General features: G+C 36.6%; 1 protein-coding gene across 7 annotated transcripts in view; it reads left to right on the top strand.

The window, feature by feature from the left end:
• Positions 1 to 24,716, top strand: part of AKAP11 (A-kinase anchoring protein 11) — a 51,090-nt gene that overhangs the window by 12,281 nt on the left and 14,093 nt on the right. For all 7 annotated transcript variants that reach the window (XM_068675428.1, XM_068675446.1, XM_068675436.1 and 4 more), the window contains 7 exons: positions 1,397 to 1,500; positions 7,227 to 7,343; positions 11,019 to 11,066; positions 12,437 to 12,571; positions 13,456 to 13,714; positions 14,163 to 18,816; positions 21,184 to 21,339. In XM_068675428.1, the coding sequence (XP_068531529.1) occupies positions 1,441 to 1,500; positions 7,227 to 7,343; positions 11,019 to 11,066; positions 12,437 to 12,571; positions 13,456 to 13,714; positions 14,163 to 18,816; positions 21,184 to 21,339 (5,429 nt within the window). In that variant the 5' untranslated portion in view covers positions 1,397 to 1,440. The remainder of the gene's footprint in view (positions 1 to 1,396; positions 1,501 to 7,226; positions 7,344 to 11,018; positions 11,067 to 12,436; positions 12,572 to 13,455; positions 13,715 to 14,162; positions 18,817 to 21,183; positions 21,340 to 24,716) is intronic.

Raw genomic sequence — 24,716 nt, 5'->3', positions numbered from 1 at the left:
CATTATATATATATACATGTATACTGTTTGCTTACCTGTTGCATGTTGTTGTCTTCATTTTCCAAACTTCAGAGAGAGCTAGTTAAGTGAGATGCTGTGCTCCAGAAATGGAAATGGTGCAGTTTATGTAGGAGTAACTTTTTGTTTTGAAGGTTCTGACAAGTTCATCTTTATGAAGGAATGCAGAAATCATGGTGGAATGTGTACAGATATATGCAATCATCATTATTATTATACCTGTGAGGAGGCTTTGTTTTTATAGTTGCTGATGGGGGAGAGAAGATGAAGAATACCATGACTTTATGTCAGTACTACTTTCCATATTTAAATTACACCTACTGAAGGACAAACCTATGCTTGTTCCTGTACGGAGTGTGTGCACGCATGAGGTAATGTCAAGAAAACCAAGCTGGTTAGCTGTGCAAAGGAGACCTATGCTCTGATGCATTGATTTGTTTTTATTTTTTATTTGCAGTCAATTTGATATGCTCCTTATCTGGTTTGTTTTGGTTAGTCCAGGAGTCTTTTCTTGGCTAAATTCTGTGACCATCAAGAAAGACGAAGTATCAAAACTTGTATACAACTTAAAAGGCCTGCATATGCTTTCTGTTTTTATTAATGCCTTTTATTCATCACAGTTTTGAGGGGATATAGGGATGAGCGAAACAAGATTATTTTGTTTCTTTTCATTGCTGTGAATTAAACAGAAGATTGTGAAACCTGTTTAGATTTCATTCCTAGATACATATATTTGTTGTTAGAATTGGGTTTGAGATCAATAAGGGTAGCTGGCTTAAGCAGCAGCTCTTCTGACCGATCATGGTGAAGTGCTGGTGAATGCATCCTTGGTCCCCTGAACTTTGTCAGCTGAGGCAGGACTGCCCAGAGCAGTGCAAGAAGAAGCTTGTGGATGTGTGTTATCCTAAACAGGATTTACATGCTGTTTATCTGTAACGCTTGTAGGTGACAGAAAGAATCAGGCCAGCTGGCCGAGTGGGTGAGAACTATGTTTCCCCTCTGGATTGCTGAAGTGTGGTTCCAGTGCCTTGCGTGGTACAAGAACCTGCTGATGAGCTTCACGCAAGGCTCAACAATGGTGAAACAATATTTCATGTAATGTTGTCTTCCACCATTGAAATGTAGTTAAACATTTATGAACTAGTTGTAATATGTGTGTGGGGGTTATTGTTACCGTTAATTTTATATTTTATGCCCCATTTGAAGTTAAGGCAGTGTATTTTCCAAGGGCAACAATCTGGATGGGGTGCTACTAGATCTTAGTTTCAAAATATGTTTTCTTTCTTTTGGTTCTTGTTTTCTCTACTTGCATTTTCAAAGTGTATTACTAACTAGGTAGGGAACCGTAAAAATGATCAAGTGTATATTTTTTTTGTAGGTATTTTGAGCTGACTTTCATTGGATACTAAGACTGGTAAAATCATGGATACGTACGCAAGGGCTCAGGGCAGTCGAATGAAACCAAGAACATCTGTGAAAAAGGTAACTCATTAAAAAAAATAATTTCATAGATTTTGCATCAGTCTAATAATAAACTAAGTGAACGTGAATGATTTTTTGTTTGCTGCTTTTTAAGTTTTAACTTTGGTAGACTAGTATTTCAAAGAGGCAAAAAAACCTGTCCTTGCTTTATGCATTGGCATATTTAGCATCGTAGAACTGTGAGAAAGAATAAATGGAAGGAGACTTTTGCCTCTTGTCTTCCTTTTTTGTTTTGAGGTGATGTGATATAACCGTGATGTATTTGTATGTTAAAATTTGCCCTGTTTATGGAATATAACTATTTTATTTTGATTGTTGGTTCACATTTATATGTAACAAATTAAAATACACACACATAGCATTCATTGAAAGCGAAATCTGTGTTAACGGCTTATTGTAGTATCTTTATATCTTTGTTTCCGTTCTGGCTTATCTTTATGTTTATGTGAACTTCTGGGCAGTGCTTTAGTGAAACGTAACGTCTGCCTCGTGCTTGTGAAAGATTTTTTGAACAGTATTTATTTATTCTTTTTATTTTTCCATTCAGTTTAGAGAAATAAACTGCAACTTCCTCAAATGAAAGTATTACACGGCAGTTTATCCTGAAGGAACGAATTGATTTATCCAATGATATTTCTCAAAGTAGTTGAATGCAGATGAGTATTTTTCTGGATCTTCCTTGACTTCTGACTTAAAACTGTACGGTGCTGAAGAGAAATTGAGCAAGAAAGAATTTTGTCACCTGGAAACTGCATTGTTTTGTTTTGTAAAAGATTTTTTTTTTAAGAGAGTCAGGGTATGTGGTATAGGTCCTGTAAGAATTGCTTGAGAGCAAAGATGAGCTTTATGGGACTGCCAGGCAGAGAATCACTTGTTCCAGTTTCTGATAACTGCCATGCATTAAGCAGTTTCTAATTATGGGTGATATTCTTTCACTTTAATACATATTTTATACAACTTTTTTTACAGGTTTACAAATAAACTACAGTTAAATTATTTATTTAACAACATTCAGGTCATTTTACACTTGAGGATAGAGTGAATTTTAGAGGATGTTTTTAATCTGCCCTTTTTGTTTAGTCTTCAATTTAAACATGCACAACCCCAACATAAAAACAGACAAAAAACCCGTAGGTTTTTAGGCCTTTGCATTGCAGAAACCTCTCTCTAATAATGACAGTGACCAGTGATTCCTCACAGATACTAATGGTTGCCTAAAATACTAGTTCTGTGAATTGCCATTAAGCAGCCTGGTCCGTGTGGTTCCAGTGGCATGAATTCTTCCCTTCCCAGGTGTCTCGCAGAACTCTGTTTTCATTCAGTCAGACTCTGGTGTTTTGATTTGTAGCGGCCTCCTCTTGATTTTTCCCTGAGGGGCAGCTACTTAGCTTATGGCGGGGAGCTTTCGTTCTTTCTCACAGAGCCAGGCAGTAGGGTGGTCAGAATTGTGCTACATTTCATCTGCTGTTGATTCACAGCTCACAGTCTGAGTCCTGTCTTCATAATACTTCAAAAAGAAATATTGAAGTAGCTGTAGAAGTCAGCGCATGGTTGTGGTATGCACGTTGAAAGTTCAGGTTTCCATTTTTACAAAGTGACTTCAAAATAATAAGCCCATTTAAATCTTACAGCACAAGAAGTCAAGAAGAGCTCTTCTGTTACTTAAGAGTAGAGTAAATGTGACTTGCCAGTATTGGACTTGGTTTCTGGGCAGATAATGGAAGGAAAAAATAGGACTTTTTTTTCTGATACCTTTAGTATTTCCTAGAAATTTTCTGCTTGCTTTGCCAAAGCTTTCTCCAGTGTTAGAGACATCTTGCAGGCTTATTTGGTTGCTTGAAATTTTTAGGAAGCAGTTGTATAAAACAGTTCCTGAGATTACTGGTAGAAACTGTATACTAATACTGTGAAGGATCTGTAGCTAATGACTTCTTGATTTGTGGTCTACAAAGGGAACAATGTAAAACTCTGCATTGTTCTTTTAAGCTGGAGAAGTGATACGGATTTGTGATTGTTGAGGTCTGTCTTGCTCTGCGTGCAATTTAGGATATTTGTATTTTCCCCTAGTATAACTTAGTGAACACAGATTTCAAGCTTACTATTGAAGTAGGGTTTCCTGTCAGACATCTGAAGTTGAGATTGCTGTGAGGAAGGAGTACACAGACCTAGCAAGTAGATCTTTCTAGGTAGCTTGTTGTTTTTTTTTTTCTTTCTCGTAAGTAGATGTATATTGGTAGTAGTTGTACTACTTAGAAGAACAAATTAGCATCTTTCTGTTGAAGATGACCTCTTGTCCTTATCTACGCCTATCAGCGAGTCCCTGAGACTGTCAGATTTTCAATTTTTAATTTAGCCTAGTGTCTCACAGGCTGGAGTTGAGGGAACTTGCTTTCAGTGCCTATTGGATAGGAGGTTTTCTCTGAAATTGAGTCCAGTCCTCTGCTGTCAGAAGCACAGTTTTGGTAATATGAAGAAGTTTTCAAATTATAGCCTCAGAGTTAATGAAGGGAGATTAAGCCAAAAACACAAAACCAAACCAAACAAAAAACCCTGAACCCCAAAGTCCCCAAATGCTGATTTTAAGCCTTTTTGAACCACACTGCATTTATACCTGTTCATGGGTGTCAGTATTCACCTTAAATAGTTGTGATTTTTTTTTCCCGTTTGCTGATGTTCACCCTCATGGTGTATTTGCAGTTGTAAGTCTCTTCTCTGCTAACCTTGATTTTTTGGAAACTGTAAGCCAAGGTTTTAGTGTGCTTTTGTATGAAAGCTGCTGCATTCCAGTGATTATCCTTCATAGTCCTCCTTTCTGTGCTTGTTGCAAGTTAATCTTCTTTTTACGTGTGGATGATATGGTATGTGCAATTACAGACGATGTACTCAGTGACTGGAATGATGTCAGTTCTGGTAAAGGATGCTGCAAGGGTCACGTTTGCTATTTTCAGTGCTGCATCATATTGATTGTCCACTGCTATGTCGTGATGGAGAGGTAAAGTCAGGTCTCTTGTTTCCCAGCTTGTGAATTCAGAATTCTATTTAAATGCTTGCTATTAGTTTTTAAGGACATATACCCTTGTGCTTGATAGGTTTGCATTTCAAACTATTCTCACCTTGAACAATTTGTTCCTGTATATGGTGTTGCTCTTCTTAATTGATGATGCCTGCTTGCTTTGAGTTACTAGGTTCATCTGTACATATACTCTTTTTGTTTTGTTTGTTATACTTATTCATGCTGATGATACTTGACCTCAGTCTTGAGTTAGAAGAAGTTGGTTTTTGGTTACTGGCCCACATCTATTACCCTATCAAAAAAAAACAAACAACTTTGCTGGCTCTGTCTAGGCCAGTTCTTTTCTGGAAGCAGCTCTTTTACAAGCTCTTTGTTTTTTAACTCTCCCTTTGGTTCAGTGTCAATAACCTATGGAACGTAGTATCGTTGAGGGAGATGTTATCTATCTTCTGCGTGGTAATTTCTATATCTATTTATTCTTTCCATGCTCTAAGCTCTTTTATATTGATTCATACGATCTTAAAAGCACACATCACCTCCTTCCACTCCTTAAGTCAGTATATTTGATCTCTTCAGTCATGTAGGGTCTCTGTAAATGTGTGTATTGGGTTTGTGTGGCAAGGGTGTTGTAGCAGGGGGTCTGTCAGACCTTCATATAGTACTGCTTGATAGTTTTTCCAGACCTGAGGGAGATTTTTTTTTTTCAGGTTGCTACACGTTTCTTATGTATTCAGCCTAGTATTCTCCAAAATTCTGAATTTAGTAACTTGAACTACAGTAATTATTAATACCATACTTCTGTTTTAGTTTTCCATCCTGCCTTTTCTTTTGAAATATTAAACTCATTAAGGAAGAAAATACTTACATGTAAGTAAGATGTATATTGATACTTCAGAGCCTTAGAAAGCCCAGTAACTAGAGAATAATCTTCAGCGCTTGTCAGACTGGATTACTTCTAGCCTGCAGAAAATTAGCAGGTCATGTTTGACTTTTTTATTAATATTTTGAGTGCTGTGACTGATTAAGTTATTGTATAAGCTGGAAATGAGACATTTCAACATGTTGGTTTGACTTCAGAAATTACTCTTCTGTGGGATAAGTTGGGGAGAGACTGTGCTTCTAGATTTATTGAGGGAGAGTGTCTGAGCACTATTGGCGTTGCAGCCACCTGTAAATCTGGATGATTTAAAGACTCACAGACATTGTCTGCGTATTTTGGAAAGTATGGAGATCTCTATGCAACGTGTGAGAGTAAAATTGCAACTAAACCTATGGAGACAAAGGAGTAGATGAAAGTCAGAATTATTTGAATAAATTTAAAATTTATTTCAAATGACCCCCAAACTGCCTTAAATGCACTCCAAAATGCTTCAGTTGCATTGCCATCTCTTACTTTTCCATAAAAATGACTACTTTGACTGCTTTAATGTCACTTGGCCATTGCTGTCCTAGCCTTGTTTGCTAGCATTCTGAAATACATTTTGGTAATTTCAGGGATCCTGAATTTTGCTTTTGTCTCTCCATTCTATAAATGCTTTCCTAGTTCCATATTACGGTGAACACAAGTGTGGTAACACTGGCCATGCTAATTGGGCTTCTAGTGCAGTAGTATATAACACTTTTTTTTTTTTTTTTTCCAGAGTAGAATCATCTTTCTTGAGGTTTAATTGTGATGTATATGATCAGTTTTTACCATAAAGAGATTATTTTCGCTGTGGGATTGTCAGAAATGCAAAGCCTTCTCTGACTAAATTTTGCTTTCTAGTGCTTGTACTGTTGTTTAGGAAGCTATGCAGGTTTGAAATAACTTGTAAACTTGATGCATTTCTCACTTAATTTTTATCAGGGCAATCACGTGGAGAATAGATAACTAGATGAACAATTTGCAACCACGTTGTGGTCTTATTTTTACTTCTTAACCTTTCTACTTGCTAGAGAAGACAATTTTAAAAACAAAATTGAAGAAAATAAGGGGACTGACTTCAAAAAATAATAACTGAGAAGATATTGTAGGTTGGTTTTCTTACAAGCTGAGGATACCTTCTGTTTTTCTGTCATCTTGTTTTATTTGATTTCAGATAGTAGTGATAACTTTTCTGTTTTGCTACATTTTCTTACACTGGGAGAAATTCCTAGATTTTTAAACCATTTTTTTAGCAATGCTTGCATGTCACCATAAATTTAGATAAGAAATGATAAAAGAAATAATTGCACAGAATTAAGTTCTTTATTTTTTCACAGAATGGGAAAGGAGAAAGTGCAGGGTGGTTCTTGTGTTCTTATATTTGTTTTTTTCCACTCTGAGTGGTGAAGCCACCTCTATAACATTTCTTGGCTAAATTTGCTTTTAATTCTCTTTAAGGAAAAGCTGATGGAAAGTTCCATGTACAGGCTCCAAGGAATGGGTGGGGCTTGGGTTTCTTCTTGGATTCATCTGTTTTCTTTTTCCCAAGTCTACATGTTCTCACCATATTATTATTATTTTTTTTTTTTTTTAAGTACAGACAACTTATTTTGCAATAAAATTTTCTTGAAGAAAAGACCTTATCTTTTTAAACTCAGGATGTGGAATTTAATGGTTAAAACTGGTGGTTTATGTACAAAATTGTTTGAAACAGTACTTATAGTAAGGAAACCTGTGGGAGTGTAAGGGATAGACCCTGTATTCAAAACTGAAAATACATTTGTCTTTTTTTTTTCCATTATTTTTCAGAGTTTTGGTGAAGGTGTTCTGCAGTCTATGAAGTCACTGCTACACAGCAGGAAAGAGTTATGCAGTATATCAGCAGATGAATGTGTAAATCGGGAAGAACAAGATCATTTTATTGAGGTTTGGCTTAATATTACTATTTATATATGTGTTTTGGTTATGGTAGAAAGTTACTTAGCTTGCAGCAGAATGGGAATAGCAAATGTGAGCAATATTGCAACTTACTGGCTTTTAACTCTCTACCCCCAAATTGTCATTCTTGAATTCAGTCACTGTAGTCTTGAAAACAACTGTGACGTTTCAAGATGACATTTCTCTGCTTTGTAGGAATTGTGAAACTAAATAACGAAATGTGTGGACTTGTAAGAATTGTGTGACTGGGTGTACTGCGTTTGTGAGCACTACTGTGATCAGGTTGTATGGACAGTACCCTAACAAAAGTGGCAGAGCATTTTGATCCAGGTCTGAAGATGAACTCATTTATCTTATGCTCAGCACTAATAGCTGATCCAGCATAGTGGATCAGGGCTTCTCATATATGAGTATTTAGGTCAAAAATTAAACAAGGTCTGGTGGTGGAAAATGGATTAAAAAACAAATGAACAAACAACAAAAAACAGTAGGCCTGGACAGAAATCAGGACTATACAGGTAAATCTTGAGCTGTGAGGAGGATGACTAGAGCTGTTTGAGTTATAAGACTGGAGAAGCTGCTCTAAGGGAAAATAAAGAGCTAAGAAGCAACATGTACTGTGTATCTCGTATTAAGAGCTTTAGAAGGCTACTGAGTAGTTGACAGGCTTAACAAGGAGCATATAGAAGGGGGTGGTGACCTTAACTGGTCAGAGAGAAGGGGAAATGAAGCAAAAAAAAGCTCAGAAAATCATTAAGGAAGACTGGTAGTTGGATAAGGAGTAGCATTAGAAGTGTCACCAGCAGAGGGGAGGGAGGATTGCTTGGACCTCTACGGGGTGTTGCAGACTGGCTGGATAGTGAGGTTGGTGACTGGAAGATGTGTTCAGGGAGCAGGCAAGGAGCTATTCTTGTGAAAGATGAACCAGCCCTCATTTTTATTTTTTTTTAAAGCAAAATTTGCTAAATAGCAAATAGCTGGCAGCAGTTGGTATGCCTATAACGATGGTCCCTATGGAGAACGACAGCTTTCTATATTTAGTTACCTTATTAACTCAAACAGTTAAGAGCCTTGTGGTTGAGATGTAAGAGGGTTGATAGAAGGACCACAGAACAGGTGTTTTTTGTTCTTATACAAATACAGAGAAAGACATCCATATACAGAAAATTGTTAAAAGAAATCATTAGGACTCTGAAGATAATTGCTAGACTTACGAAAACTAGATTTAGGCTTCCTGTGCCATTTCAGTTGAGCACCTCTGCGCCCATGGATTTTGATAACCTTCAAATATAGCTTAGTTTAAGTTTATATATAGCTTATATATAGCTTTATATAGCTTAGTTTTAGTTTAAAGCATAGGCTTGTCTTACTGATCGTTGGCCTACTCCCCAACAACTTTTGAATGGCTGCACTATTTTCAGAGGTGTTTGTGATCTTAAATGATACAACGTTTCTCTAAAAACTAGAGTTTAGACATAATAAATCTAAATTAATGTTGTCACTGAGGCAGAAATAAGCAGACTCAGTGGTGTGGTCTCTTTGATGGCAGTTTGCTGGCTAATCAGTGTTCCTACTGACCTGTTAGCACTCATCAGTGCAAAGCTGCAGCTCCTGCATCTTGCCCTGTCTTGCACAATGAAGTAAATGCACAATCTGGGAGATGGAAGGGATTGGAATTACTATTTTGAGGAGGAGAAAAGGACATGTAAGAAGACAAAAGAGCATACACCCGCTAAGAAATGGTGTACCAGCATCAAATGGATGTACGAGCATCAACAGACCCTAAAGCCTCCTAAAATATTATTCAGAGAACTGCTTTTCCTCCAAGTCCTTAAATAGCTTGGTATTCTTTCATGCCTCTTCTGTGGAGGAATTCAGTTCATATTGTAGGTATTGTGCAGGTAAAAGATGTAGGAATTGAAAGGTGTCTTCCGGATACTGTATGGATAAAAAAAAAAAGTAGGAGCTGATGGATGTATCACTTGAAAAGGGTTGTTTCATAGTTAGCACAGTGAATATGGTGCTGCAGAATTGTAATTTGCCAAGAACTCTTTGGAATGTTACTGCAGAGTGTTTCAATTAGGATTTTGTCATAACTGAAGTAAGGATAAGTGGATGTAAACAAAAAGATGCTTTTGGGGGGCAGAGGAGTTTTCAAGCATGACACTGACTGAAATAAATCAGAATTTTTAATATTTTAGTATGATTTCAATTTGAAAGGAGGCTTATCATTTCAGTGTGTGACAAAACATACCACTTACTTGAAACTCAAATATAATACAAAACAATTGTTTTTCAGCCATTTCTTTTTCTACTTCTAGTTTCTGTATATGCACAAGCAAGTTGCTAAAATGATTAGTAAGTGATAAGCATAGAGGTGTGCTTTGCTAATTTTAGACGTGAGAACCATTTGACTACTTTATATAAATAGGGAGTAGGTATCACAAATTTAATGTGAAAAGTTGTGGCTGCCCCATCCCTGGAGGTGTTCAAGAACAGGCTGGATGGGGCTTTGAGCAACCTGGTCTGGTGGGAGGTGTCCCTGCCCATGGCAGGGTGTTGGAAATAGTTGATCTTTAAGGTCTCTTCCAACCCAAACCATTCTGTGATTCTTTGTGAGCTGTGACTTGAATATGAAGAATCCATTCTATTGCATAGTGCTCTAAAATAATCGAATCCACGCCTTATCGCATTTAACTGCAAACATCAGTGGAAGCATTTATTCTTTGTGTACCAGTTATTACAACCTTGTTTTGAAAATAAATGCTTTGGGTTTTTAGTAGTATGCAGTTACGCTATTGATGAGTCATTAGGGAAATACTAAATGAGAACTGAGGAACTCTGACATTGGAAACAAAGTTTGAATAGGTGGTTGGAACATAGGTCATGAGCTGACACTAAAGAATGAAGATAATACAAAATATTTGCTGCCTTTGATCTGTTGAATGATACAAGATGCCTGTAGGCAGAATAGAAGGAGAGTGTAATAAAATATCAACTGTCTACAAGCCCAAAAACCAGAGGTACGGTTGACATTTCTTACATACACCAGGTTCTTGAGTCTGACAAGAGCTTTTTTTGGGGTTGAATATTTTAATCCTTTCAATTTAGGGGTTATTCTATTTGGATATTGCATGCAAAGAAGTGGATTAAAACACACCTGCTGTCTCTTGACCTGAGGCTAATCAGTTCACGTGGTAAATAGTCTAGGTGTTAGCACTGTGCTCTCTTCAGTATATCCAAATGCGTTGTAGTTTGTTAGCAAGGACAGAGTTTAGATTGGAACTGGTTTATACGCATCCAGCTTAAAGTGCTGATCTTTGCTAAATCATGTTTATTTTAATAGACTGAATGGGACATGTATGTGTTGATAAATTTATACCAGCCCATAGGCCATTAGAAAATGTTCTGTGTAGTGGGTTTTACATGTTGTATGTGGCCTTTAGCCTGATCTGATATTTACAAGTCAAATATTATAGCGTTAACTGTTTATATGTAAGACTCTGCACTGCTGTTCAGGCAAGTTAAGCTACCCAAATGTATGTTTTTTCTAGTGGTAGAATGAAGCTTTATGATAAAATACGCTAAACTTTTACATTTCTGTAGGAAATCTACAAAGTTCTATTCTGTTTCTTTAATATTGTTCATGTGTTTATTCTACAGATTACATTTATAGGTTTTGCTGAAGAGATGGATACTGCACATTTGCAGGTATGGCATGTCTATCTGGATTGGAAAACAATGTTCTTCAGCACTGGTGATTTCTTCTAAGTAGTACACAGCTTGTTGGATAGAGGAGTTTTGATTTTTGAGAAATTAAGTATGTTTACATTCAGCATTTAGAAGCATAACAATTTTAAACAGGTTTGAGAAGTTGAATATGATTATTTTAATGTCACCACTAGAGTTTCTGTATTTTTTTTAAATACAGCCTGAAGCAGTCTTTGTACTGGAATGGTCTGAAGTGGCATACTTAAATTGCATGTAGTTTTTTTGTTGTTGTTAAAAACTGTATCAATATTTTTGCTTACGACTTTCTTAATATTTGTGCTTACTAATATAGTACAGTTGCAGCGTGCAAAGCTAGAAGTTCTCTGAATTGACTGCTAGCCATGGAGTTGCTATTATTTCTGGAGAGTTAGATGAGGAAATATTTGAGGAGGGAAGTGTAGCCAGTTAGTGGTGTTGTCATACAATTTTACGAAGTTAAGGATTTATTTCTCTTGTGCAACTTACATGTCAGTATAACACCATAACGTGTTTGTAGTACTACTCCACACTTTGTCTAGATCTCAGTAGGGATTACTGTAATAGTTTGCTGATGTTTAAAACGTCTGTTAAACAATAGAAACTATGAATCCATTTGTGTTCAGAATTGTACCTGTATTGCTAATTAATAAAGTTATAGTCTTGCTAAATATTCTCTCAAGTATGGGTGAGAGCTATTTAATTATATAGAGTTAGATGACATTTATACAAAAATCAGGCTGAACAGGTTTATGAAGACTTGCTTTGTACAATATAGATGCGTACTGTTTAGATTGCTTTGAAAAAAAAAAACCAAACATAAATCTTTCACAAGCCTTCTCTGTATTTTCAATAAATATAAAAGTACCTGAGATAATGCTGAAAAAGAAAAAAACAATGTTCCTTTTTCTGTAATATTGGGCCATAGCACCATTCCAATAAAGCATGCTAAGAGCATGTAGAGATCCACTGAGATCAGTCTTCTGAATGTATCTGGGTACTTTGTACAATGTGCAGTTGCTTCTTGGTGCTTCCAAGATTCGTCTTTGTGACATTTAAGCCTTTTCTGTCCCATGAGAATCACTGAAAATTCTTCTTTTGGTAAAAGAGCAAGTTAAAGATTTGTGGATTGAATTATTTGTGGAAAAGAGTTTTATACCAGAGCTCAGGAGAGTAAGTAGAGAATAGAGTAATAAATAGTGGATAAAAGAGAAGCTTTACCAAAAGTAGCAGCTGTTAATATTTGAGGAGGATATGAGATCAAAACCTCTTCATTATTTTTCACTTAGTTTTTTTCACTTCATGTTCTCAATGTTTTCATATATTAAAATCAGGAGTTGGCAGCTGTTTCTGCAGAGCTTCCAGATGTTCTGAAATCGCTTCAGTTGTGCAAACTAAAAGAAAACGAGGTTGTTTTTCTAAAAGATGTAAAGAAGACCGTGGCAAAACCTTGTGTTACAAAACATCAGGTAAATATTTTGTTGTCTTGTGTGTCTGAAGTACAGAGTTATATTGCCTTAAAGAGGCATTATTTGGCCTCTTAAAGAGTTTAATAATATCACGCTTTGTTTAGCTTGTATTTTTGGGCTGCAGTAGTATTAATGTTACATTTCTGTGGTTTTTTTTTTTGTTTGTTTAAAATGAATGTTAGAAAATCTCAGATTTTTTTTTCAGGTACAGTTAAGTACCTGTATTATTAACTCAAAATATCTGCAATGCTGATCAAGTCCTTTTGCTCAACTATAGTCCCTTTTACTGCCAATTTGGAAAGAAGGTGAAACTTGTCAAATTGGCCATCTCTGCTCTGCTCTAGCTTACATCTTCTGCAGACTTCCCCCCCTTGAAACAGAGATGCCAAGAAATTATGAGAGTGTCAGGTCTTCATAAAACTCAGTGGGTTCTTTTCTTCTCCAGTCACATGTAGTTAAAGCAACTTTATGCATTGTTGCCTTGCATGGTAAATTAAATCATGTTGCATACAAGTTTTTTTATATATTGAAACATATAATCTGTAAACTGAAATAATGTTCAGCACAAACATGCTCTGAAATTCTGTCTTTATGGATTTTTTAACACGTGTGTTCTTTAAATAGATTCATGACTGCATATTATTAGGGTTGTATTATACAATCTCTTTTGTCTTATTGCATTGACTTATTCAGATTGCAGAGGTCATTAAAATGCTAAATGATTTTAACTATCACTTTGCACATTTATTTTCTTAGCTTTAAAATACTTGTAAATTGTTCGCTGTTCATAAAATGTGTTGAGGGAATCTGTTGTTATTCCTGACGGTTGAAATTATTCAAAGATTTTTATACTGGTTTTCTTGTTGCTCTTTTTCATGAATTAGCTTCCTGAAGTGCTTTGTGTGATGCGACTGTCTCCTTCATTCCCAAGGATCAAAGCAGATTATGTATTTACCTTGCTGAGCAAGTATACCACAGGCCTAAGATACGCAATTGAAAAAAAGTCATTGCAAAAACATCGAACAGAGACATCCCGTACAGAAGATGATGATACTAATCAGTCAGTCTCTTCAATTGAGGATGATTTTGTCACTGCTTTTGAGCAGTTAGATGAAGATGAACCTTCAAAGATGCAAAGTGTTGGTAAGTTCTTGCATACTGTTAGTAGGAATTGTTAATTGAAATTTAGGCTATCATGATGTTATGAGAAAATAATGTAAATATATATATTTTTTTTACATTTGTATTTTGTAAAGGGGTATTATACAATTGTAAATTTAATTTTTGAGGTTATTCTTTTCACAACAGTTTCACAAACCAAATCATAAACCAAAAATTCTAACCTCCATGTCATGCAGATAAAATAGCATCTTTTTCTACCTTGTGCTAAAAAAAAAAAAAAAACAAAAAACACATGAATTTCAGTCATTAGTATAATAGGATTTGGAAAAAAATATTGCTTTAATTATGAAAGATGAGTTGGTGTATTGTAACAATTGGAAGTCCAGCCACTGCTATCAAAATCTGTCCAAAGTATTCTGCTTTTCTGTATAAATTCTTGGTTTTGAAGCAGTTGTTTTTTCCTTTTCAGGTACATGCAGCTTTACTTCTCGAAACCATCGAGATGCTGCTTCACAGACCATCCCTGCTCAATGTTTAGAAGCTGTTGACTCAAAGATCTCTGTGGGTTCTGTACGTCGAAAGTCATCTGCAAGATCTTCTGCTTTGATTGATATTTTGGGACTTAAGGAACTGTCTTCAGTAAAAAATTCAGTTACAACCTCAATTTCTGATCCTTGGATACAAAGGAGTTTCTATAAGCCATATAATCCTTCTGATCAAGGTGTTAATTTGTTATGTAAAACGTTGTTTTCCTCTTCTCCAGCTGAATCCTCTGAGTCAGATTGCTCCAGCCCAAGCCCCATTATCTTCTTAGATGAAGAAGGATATCAGAAAAGCTTGAAGGCAAAGCTCCAGCTGCCAAAAATTCCAGTAGTGAAAGATGGAATAGAGGATTCAGACTCAGAAGTCAGTGAATTTTTTGATAGCTTTGATCAGTTCGATGAACTAGAACAAACCCTGGAAAAGTCTGGTAAAGCTATTAGGGATCCCGTCCTAGGGAATCCCTCCCAGAAAAGGAGGGCTGCCCATGAACAACTGTGTTCTACAAGCATTACAATGAATCCTCAGAAATTCAAGTTTGATCGTCCTACCCTCCCCGCCAATGTAAAGAAACCAACTCCTCGCAAACCAGAATCACCATACAGCAGCGTTTTTGATGTCCCAGATTCCCCTCGCCCAGTTAAAACATCAGGAGAAGAGAACGGGGGCTTGTTCAGCCCTATTAGATCATCAGCTTTCAGTCCACTAGGGAGCTGTGGTTCTTCTGAATGCTTGTGTCGTATGAATCTTGGCGGAGACGAGACAGGTCAAAACCACCCTGATGCACTTTATAATACTTACTCAGAATATGCTGATAGTGTTTCATTTGAAATACTGGGTTCTGTTTTTCATTCTGACTCTTCATCGGAACAAGGAGGTGCGGGAAATGATTCCAAATGCAACAGGATTGCTATGAAAGAAGAAGGTCAAGCTACAGATCTCAAAATCAAAACCAGCAAGGAGCCAGATAAACAAGTGAAATCTAAGCATAAATCATCAATAATTCGAGATAGCATTCAAAAATTTGCAACTGAGTTAGTTGAAAAAAGTTTTGGCAGTGCTTTTAAGGACCTGCAAAAAGGTGTTTCTTCATGCACCAACGCACTTTGTCACTTGGCTGCTAGGTTGACTTCTTCGGTCTTTCAAATGGCTTTCTATGAGATTGGAAGACGGAGAGCGATCTCCCTGAAGGAGCGTGCCATTAATGGGCTAGCAAACTTTTTGGTGAGCGAAGCTATAACTGGCGCTTTGAAAGAACTGCGGCACGTGAAGAAGCAAATATTTACCAATACTGTTGCACGGTTTGCTGCAGACCTTGCTGAAGAACTTGTGTTTGAAGGAATCATGGAAGTATGCCAGTTTTCATACCCCTCGACACCTACAGTTGCACAGCCTTCTTCATTTGATTATGAAGACAAGGTGGTGAGATCCTATGCCAGAGATCTGTCTGAATCTGTCATTCAGGAGGCTTTTATTGAGCTATCCCAGGTTGATGTGACCTTCACCACACAAGCAGCCATCAGTGTTTCCATGGACAACATTAAATATGTGAGTGCAGAAAGTATGTTAGAGTCAACACGGACTTCCACGTTTTTGCCTGATTTTAATGACAGGGTAGCACTGAATCCAATCCAAGATTCCAAGAAAGAATATACAGTACAGCAAGCACTGTTTTGTACCTCCGGTGTTGTAAGTTCAATACCTGTGCCCTTAGCTGGAAGAGCTCTTTGTCAACATCAGTTTTCCTCTGATGCTTATAAAGCAAAAGTATGCACTGCTCTGAATTCTGATAACAGTATGAAAGTGTACAATGACTGCTCTCATCCATTTTTCACAAGCAGAAAAAGAGAAGAGGAAGTCTCTTCTTTCAGAAATATATACCTAACTTCAGATCAGAATCAAAGTACTGAAAATAATCCATCGCTCTTACATAACCAAAACGATACCAAACAACCAAGTAACGTGTCTGGAATAAGCACTAATTCAGAATTAATGAGTGGGTCAAAAAGCATTAATAGTTTCTCTGGAACTATGGTAGATATGATAGTAAATGAGGCTTATGAAGCCATAACCTCATCTCGGGTAACAAAAGCAGTAGAAGAGTACACAGACTTTTTGTCAAGAAAAATAGTAGATAAAAAAACGTATGTGCAATGTACTGGTGAAGATGTCCCCAAGAATATGTTTGCAGATCACTTGGCCAAATACATCATAAAACAATCTGTGGATGAAAGTAAAACTGTGTTATGCAACGCTGGCGAGAATTCGACATGTAACGTGGGCTCACAGGCTTATGCAGATACCAGTAGAAAAGAACAGTGTGTGATAAAGAAGCAAGATGCTGAGAAACCAAGTAATGTTTCTGTAGTTGTTGAACAACAACAGATGCCTTTGAATAATCCCTCTAAATTTCTTCTTACTCCAGCTAATTCGATTCAGTGTGTTTCAGAATCTAAAGATTGTTGGCAGGAACAAAAAGGTCACAGGTTTTCAAAATCGCCACCATCTTGTTCCACTGTGACTTTTGCTAGGCATGTTCCAGAGGACTTTACTGATGCAGGAAGCTGCTCAATGACACACTTAAACAAGCACTCAAAAAATCACGATCTTCAAAAACCACCAGCGGGACCTTTGACTTACAGGCAAGCTGATTGCTTTCCACATGCAAATAGCTTCTCTTCAGTGATGTTTGGCAATGAAGATGCTTTGCAGATGGCTGATAAGTCGAGTATCAAAGATGGAAATAGCAGTGTAATGCCTGACACGCCCCCACCAACTCCTTTAGTACCGTGTCAGGCTAGTTCAGAAAAAAACCTGAGAAAACTATCAAAGAAACTCAAGGGAGAATTAGCAAAGGAATTTGCACCTGCGACGCCACCTTCTACACCATACAATCCATCTGTTGCAGGTTTGTCTGAAAGTGAACACAGCTCTTTGGAAAAGGAGGAATTTATGCTGAAACTCATGCGGTCACTTTCTGAAGAAGTAGAAAGTAGTGAAGATGAAGATCATTCTGAAAAGGTTGCTGAGAATGAGGAACATTCAGAAAAAACTATTCAGTATGCGGATAACTTAGCTAGTCAGATAATTTCAGTAGCGACTGAAATGGCTGCTTCCCATTTAGATGATAAAACAAATGAAAGAGAAGCTGGTAGACAGGTTCAGTTAAGTACGCAAAACAAAATATGTGGATATCCAGCGTTTATAAATACCCCAGAAGAAACATGCAGCTCTTTATGGAATTACGCAGGTGATATGGCAGGAAAAGTAATCAGTGAAGCCAAGAAAATGGTGAAATCAAGGCATTGTAAACTGAGGTTGAAGCGGGTTAACTGTCAAGTGGATTGCCTTTATGTGAGAAAAGATGATAAAGATTCTAGTTCAAAGGAGTGGTGTGGTCCGGTGCGGGACCAGTGTCTTGGTGAGAGAGATTCCTCTGTACTTTCTTTACCACAAGGTTCAGGCACGATGGGTTTGACTTCCAAGTACCCAAGCTGTGAAAGTGTGACGGATGAATATGCAGATCATATAATTCGTATTTTGAAAAGAGAAGGTGGTAACCCTGAACTGTTGATGGATCAGTATGCTAGCAGACTTGCTTACAGGTCCATCAAGTCAGGCCTACGGCAAGCTGCTAGGAAAACTAAATTGAGATGCAATGCAACGGTGTTTCCTGGGCAAAACACACAGGTAAATGGTAAACTGGAGCTGATCAAAACAGTGAATAAAGATGCAGCACAGCAAGCAAAAAGCAGCATTCATCACTGTGAGGAGCAAACTTACGAAAGGGGTATTGGCACACAGAGAACAGATTGCACGGAATTGTTACACTTTTCAGAATCCCTTGCTTGCAACATAACTAGTGATGTCAGGAAGAAATTGAAAATATCAGGAGCATGTTTACCAAAATCTCTGACAGATTCCTGTCTATATGAAAAGACTGAACTTGAGGAAGTCACAGGAGATCTTGTTAAAATAAGAATATCTAGAACGCTTCTTCCTTTCTCCCCCAGTCATAAACTGTATCATAGTACAGGCAGTTTAAATGAAAATGGCTACAGTGAAGGCATAATTCAAGCTATAGAACAATATGCTAGGAAGGTAGCAGATGATACTCTAGAAAAGAGTTTAGAATCTGCTGTTCTCCAGGTGGCTGAAAACAGAAAAAATGGGGATAGGCTTTCATATACGGACAAATTGTCTCCTTTTTCTGGAACTGTCTGTAGATGCTGCAGTATGAAGGAACATCAGTGCTGTACCGAAAGTGCATCTCCTCACTTACCTGCGCAAAGTTCCTCCTTTCCAGTGAGGCATTTTCTTCATTCTAGATTGGGTGGTGCTTGCCAAAAACCAAGAGTCTTTCACCTCGATATTCCCAAAATCCACGTTGATGTAGAACAGAAGACAGTGTTTCCTGACAAGGTGGCTCCTGCGGCTGTTGAGAAAGCAGAGGGAGAGCTGAGTTACACAAGCGTGACAGCTGACAGTGGAATTGGACAGGATGGAGTCAGTTTTGCTGAAAGCCTTACTACTGAAATAATGACCTCAGCTATGACTAATATTGGTCAGGCAGTTAACATAAGGTAATAATAATTTTTTTTGTTGCATTCTGTACCAGAAAAAAAAGGGTTTTTAATACAGATATAATGTATTTCTAGAAGAAAAAATTCCCAAGTACAAATTTTAAGTTCAGAGTACTTTCTTTCTATTCTTATGGTGATATATAAATGATTCATAGGTAGAAAAGTTTTTTTCCACCTGTGGGAGCTTGAAACCAAGATTCCTATGTATATCAGCATGCATATGTTCCAGTAGCTAACTAATAATTGGAACTTAATATTTCAACTTGAAATGATGTTATTTTACCTACAGTAGAGAAGAGCAGACCTTACCGGTTTTGTTGCTGTATGAGCCTTGACTGAATCCAAGTTTGTTCCCTACCTGTACTTCATCTTCTGTACTGAAAAATAAAAGTAATTTATTCTGAATTATCAGTAGAACCACCTTCTGGTGCTGTCCAGACAGGACATTGCTTTAAAGTACAAAGGGTTTACTTTGCTTATGATTGTTAAAATAGTATCCTTATTATTGAAAGAAAAAAAAAATCTTAAGACACTTATAAAACAGTAACGCAGTAGACAAAAAACTGATGTTCAGATTTTTGTATGCTTAGCGAAGGCTAATTTACCATTTCCACACTAACTTTAGGGCAAACAGCAACTCTTTCTTAAACTACAGGGATCAGAATGACTGGAAATCTACCTTTTGGGTCCAGGAGCAATTTTTACCTTGTTGCTTATTCCAGTTCATCATAATACTTATTGTCCTACTTTGTAGGGGGTGGGGAGCACAGAGTTCCTCACGGCGGCAGAGGATTTATTTTCCTTTAGTTTCTAGAGGGACATCATGATGAATAATAAAATAGAACTGTTTATGTTCAGTGGCTAAAGACTGCAGTGGATCTGAATTCATTTTTTTCAAGGTTTGACTTGAAACTCATACTATGCTTATGCCTGTAAACAGCAATGGAAATTTTTGTTCTTTGGGAGTAGTGATAGAGCTTTTGCAGAAAGCAAACCCAATTTTAATTTCTATGGTCTTTCAGTAAAATCATTTAATAACAAATTCTGGTAGTTTACAAATGCTAGTAAACTGTTCAGTGTGGTGCAGCATACGAAGAGTTTGGAACCTTAATCAGTGTGTAACCGAAAGAAAGCAGTAATACGTTTTTTCTAATACCCACAGTATCAGAGATGGTACTTGGGTTTTGAATCACTTCTTAAAAATATTGCTTAAAACTTTTAGTTAGAATATGACAAGAGCATCTAAAGTGCAGGGTTTGGAGAAGTACTGTTTGTTGTAATATCTGTGATAGGGAGGAGATGTTAAGGTTTTAACATAACAAAATTTACAAATGCTTCTTACAGCATCATCCAGTGATGTTTCTTGAACTGTTACCTTCTGTGTTGCCCAGATGGACTGTGATTCAAACAGTCAAATTATTCTGAGCTGTATGTTTGCATTCAAAAATTCATGTTTACTGGAGTGAAGCATTGACAGTGATGTGATTAGGGCTGGCTTTTTAAGTTGTGGATGTTACAGTGACTGCTCACTGTGGTGATAGTAGGATGGTCATTTTTCTTGAGCTTTCTACCACGTCATCTACATCTAACTACGGTTTACCCATGAGGGTTAGCTCATAACTGTATGTTTTCATATTATATTTCTTTCTAAGGAGTTGAAAAATCTCTAAAGTTACCAAACTGGGTCTTTTGAAGGATCTTATAATGGCTACCTTTATTGAACATACCTGCTTGATTGTTGTTGTTTTTTTGGATTAAAAATGTAAATTCATTTCCCGAGGAAGGAAAAGTCATGTGTTTCTACACATACTTGAAACAGGAAGACAAATCTTTATCTGTGGAAAGACCCTTTTTCAGAAATGAAACAATTCTAACCTGTTAAATATTGTGTTCTTAAGCAATTTGCCCACAGTAGCAGACCACCTTGCTGGTAGCAATGAAAGCAAGGAGGGGAAAGAGTTGAACAGTCCTGTGGTGAGCAATTCCAAAAAATGTTAATTCTTCTGCTTGAAAAGCATACCTTGATCTATAGTCTGTAAGACTAAAATGCGTAGATGGTAAAACTGTTCAATGCTTTATAGCAAATAATCTTCGGAATGAGAATTGTGTGTGCCATTCCCTCTGCCTTCTAGTAAAAGATTTACAAATAGCAATCCGTGATCTAAGCCTGTTGAAGTTTCAAATTGATTTAATTGCTTTATTTCTTATTTTGAGAACAGGGTACAAATTAATGGATGCCCTTTACACCCTTTTATTTTTATTCCTCTTGGAAATTAGTATCTTCGCAATAGTGTTAAATTTCTGTAAACGAATTAACACAGATTGGCATGAGATGTAGTGATGTTTTTGTCTTAAATTTTTGTTTAGCTCTGCTGGAAGAGAAGGATTTCACTCTGTTGAATCTATTGTTAGCCAGCAGATGAGCCTTAGTATTGGTGATGATAGCACTGGCAGCTGGTCCAATCTAAGTTTTGAAGATGAACATCTTGATGAGAGCAGCAGTTTTCTTCATCTCAGTGACAGGTAACTATGAATATATTTGCACAGTTAAACATTTATCTTGGCATCAAGTAACATGATATCAAGTGGTTTTATCCAGGGAGATGAAGGAAAAGATCTTATTTTGTCTTAAATAATGACCTTTATGTTCAAAACGACTCTAATGTGTTTGAATCTGTTTTCTTACTAAATATTTTTTTCTTGTTCATGAATGTTAATACTACATGGAGTGTAAAATATGTAGACTATGCATTTTCACTTATGTCAGGGAGTTGCATCAAATAACACTGAGTGCAGCTTAAATATTAGCAAAAGATGCAGGTATTTTTAAAAACAGTCACCACACATAAAGTACAACTCGACAGTAGTGTTGTTTATTGTGGTCTGGATTTAAAAATTAAAGTGCTTTATGTAAATTCATCTATCCTTGAAAAGAAGAAATGTGCTCTTAGTTTGCATGAGGATTTTAAGCAGCTATTTTTAGGGGTTGACTTCTTAAGCTGTTGTAACTGATGTTGCTTGTGCACTGATGTGTTACTAACCAGGAACTTACAGGTGCATAGTGTTGGAACTTACCTGTTTGGGATGGTAACTTTTTCCACAAGAGCCTCTTCTGCACTTCCCTGGCTGACTGGTAGCCAGCTAAATTAAAGCAAGAACTTGAAAAATTGGCAACGTCTGTTCTCAGAGGAAACTGTAGTGAGTCGTGGCCCTAGCTTTTGCGTAGGCAAGGTATGAGGAAGGAGTAAGTTTAGTTTTGCATGAGGGTTATAACACTTACATAGAACATCCAGCACTTCTCTTGAAGAACAGCAGAAATGGGGGAAGGCTTTTTCTTTTAATAAATAAATAAATATTTGGTACTAAAATGAAACTACTCAAATGTTTGTAGTATTTTTGTTTTACTTAACCGAGTATTTTAATCCAGCCAATTCTAAAAATTAGTCATACAACTAAATACTTTTATGAAAGAATACATTGCCTTAAAGTTATTTTGATAATGCATTATCTATTGAATGAGTGAAAATTTGACTTAAGTGATAAATTTGAACTATAAGGAAAAAAAGATCTAGTATATTGGCAATTAGAATAAATATGGGTTAAATAATGCTGTGGGGAAAAACGTGCAAAAAAAATACTGTGGACCTTTAGTACCCATCCTGTTTTTGTTACCATTCCCAAAACACCTTTAAATGAAAAAAAAATAATAAATCTAAAACTTTAAAGAATATCTGTTCATTAGGAGAAGAATGACCTATTCTGGCATTTAACCCAAAGAATGGGGGGACGTAATCTGGATAGCAAGGTGTTGGCAGAAGAAACTGGCATGCACAAATTTTTTTTTTTTTTTTGAAAAACTGCTGTGGATTGTTAACAGCATGCGTGTGTTTGGCAGTAGGTTTTAGCAGGTGGAGATGAGAGGATCTGGGGTTATTGCCCTGAGCAAAAAGACATGGAGGGGGAGACCTTCTGTAACAAAACAAGCTTCACTAAGAATGCCAGTTGTGGAGCAGTAATATTTTGATAATCTTCTCAGGAAATAAGGAAGTGTGTGGCAGTGATGAAGATTTACTGCTTTTATTTTTTTTTTAAGCAAACTTATTTATTAAACAGGAAAATAATCTTGCCATCCATCATGCAGTTACAATAGTTGAAAGCGTGTTTTCTTTTTGTGTGTGGGGTCAGGACCATCTATTTTAAAATATTGCACTGATCATATGTAACCCATGACAATTTGAAATATTTAAAGTACTTCAGTTAGCTTTGTTCCCTTGGCAAAGGGAACATTTCTTAAGGCAAGTTATTTTCTCGTACCTGAGAAGCTGTCCTCAATCTTGTGCCATCCTTGAGGTACTAGGTAGCATTAGACTGATTTCTTTGTAGTGCCAGTAGATTAAAATGGAATAACATAGTGCACAGGAAGCAAGTTTTATTTGTGCAGAGGACTTGCCTTTTCCCCCACTATTTTCGAGGCCATTTGCAACAATCAAGGGATAGTGGCACTTGGGACTCCTTTAGCTAACATTTTCTACATTATCTTCATAATAAGCTTACAAATTCAATTAATGGTAGTTTGAAATTTGTGAAAGACAGGCTGAGACTTCTCAGAAAACAACCCAGTACTATCTGCAGCAGTCCAGTTCAATTTAACTTACTTTGCTTTACTTCTCTCAGAGGGGGGGAAAAAAGACATTTTTTGTAGTAGCTCTGTTGGCAAGGTCCATGCTCTCTGGGTCTCAGGTCAATGTAAAAATTGTGCTTCTGCACCTCACAGAGGATTAAGCTAACTGTAAGCAAGGGAGCAAGACAGCTTGGAAAGAAGCTTTATTTGAATGGAAACAAGAAGGAAAGTTTGTATCGTCTGCTTTGCATTTCTAATGTTGGCAGCTTAAGGTTAGAAATAGAAAAAAGCTTAAGACTGTTGTTTATTTAACATATAGGTATAGGCTTAGGCTTTTCCAGAAGATGAATCAGAGCATCCAGATGAGGTTATACTTCAGAGCAGACGTCTGTAGCCTTTGGCTGTATGCACATAATACAAAATCTTGAAGCAGATGAACTGAGTTACAGATCCCATATATAGGGTGTATGTATATTTATATGTATATATAACTGAAAGCTTTTCTTTTGGGTGCTTCTTATTCTGGCTCATTTTGAAGAGCAGCATGAAGCATTATACTGCCTTTTTCTTTTATTGCTTGTTCTGTCATTACAGATCTTTATTTTCAAGAATGACTTTTAGTTCAGCATCTTACAACAAAGTAACATTACAAAAAACAACAACAACAAAAAAACACCACAACCTTCATATGTTGCCATACATAACCATACAATCCTAATCTCCTGGTTAAATATAATGTAATTTCAGACCAAGTTTGACCTCTGTAAAATAGATTAATGTATCTAATCAGAACAGTACTGTGTGTGAGGTCATTCTGTTAGCTTGCAAATACTTTTTCCTTTAGTCTGAGAACTGGGACAGCTTTTATTTCCACTTCTGCTAAGCTAAAACCTTCAAAGAAAGAGCCGGAGTGCAAAGCATTGATACCAATGAATTGTGTTAAATCTCTATTCTATATATGTAATTCAGAAACAAAATCAATATTAACTTTTACTGTGGTACTCCTAATACAGTAGCTTGAAAAATGTTCTTAAGACCAGATTTGCATTTTCCATGCAAATCAAACCAGTAATTGCAGATTCTTGGTAACTGCCTTTAGTGCTTTTTTTTTTTTAATTGTGCATTTCAATAGGTTGGCTTGCAGTTCTAGGACCAATTTTGTTTATTTGGAAGCTTCTGCTCTTCAGTTTTCTTTATTTTTTTCCCCTCAGTTAGGGTGTGTTCACATTGCAAGCTTGCTAACCTGCTGTTACTATATGGAAATTAGTATTGAAGTAGG

The sequence above is a fragment of the Anas acuta genome, chromosome 1 (genome assembly GCF_963932015.1).
Source record: "Anas acuta chromosome 1, bAnaAcu1.1, whole genome shotgun sequence".
In the NCBI taxonomy this organism is placed as follows: Eukaryota; Metazoa; Chordata; class Aves; order Anseriformes; family Anatidae; genus Anas; species Anas acuta.
This window is presented reverse-complemented; position numbering and strand designations above follow the sequence as displayed.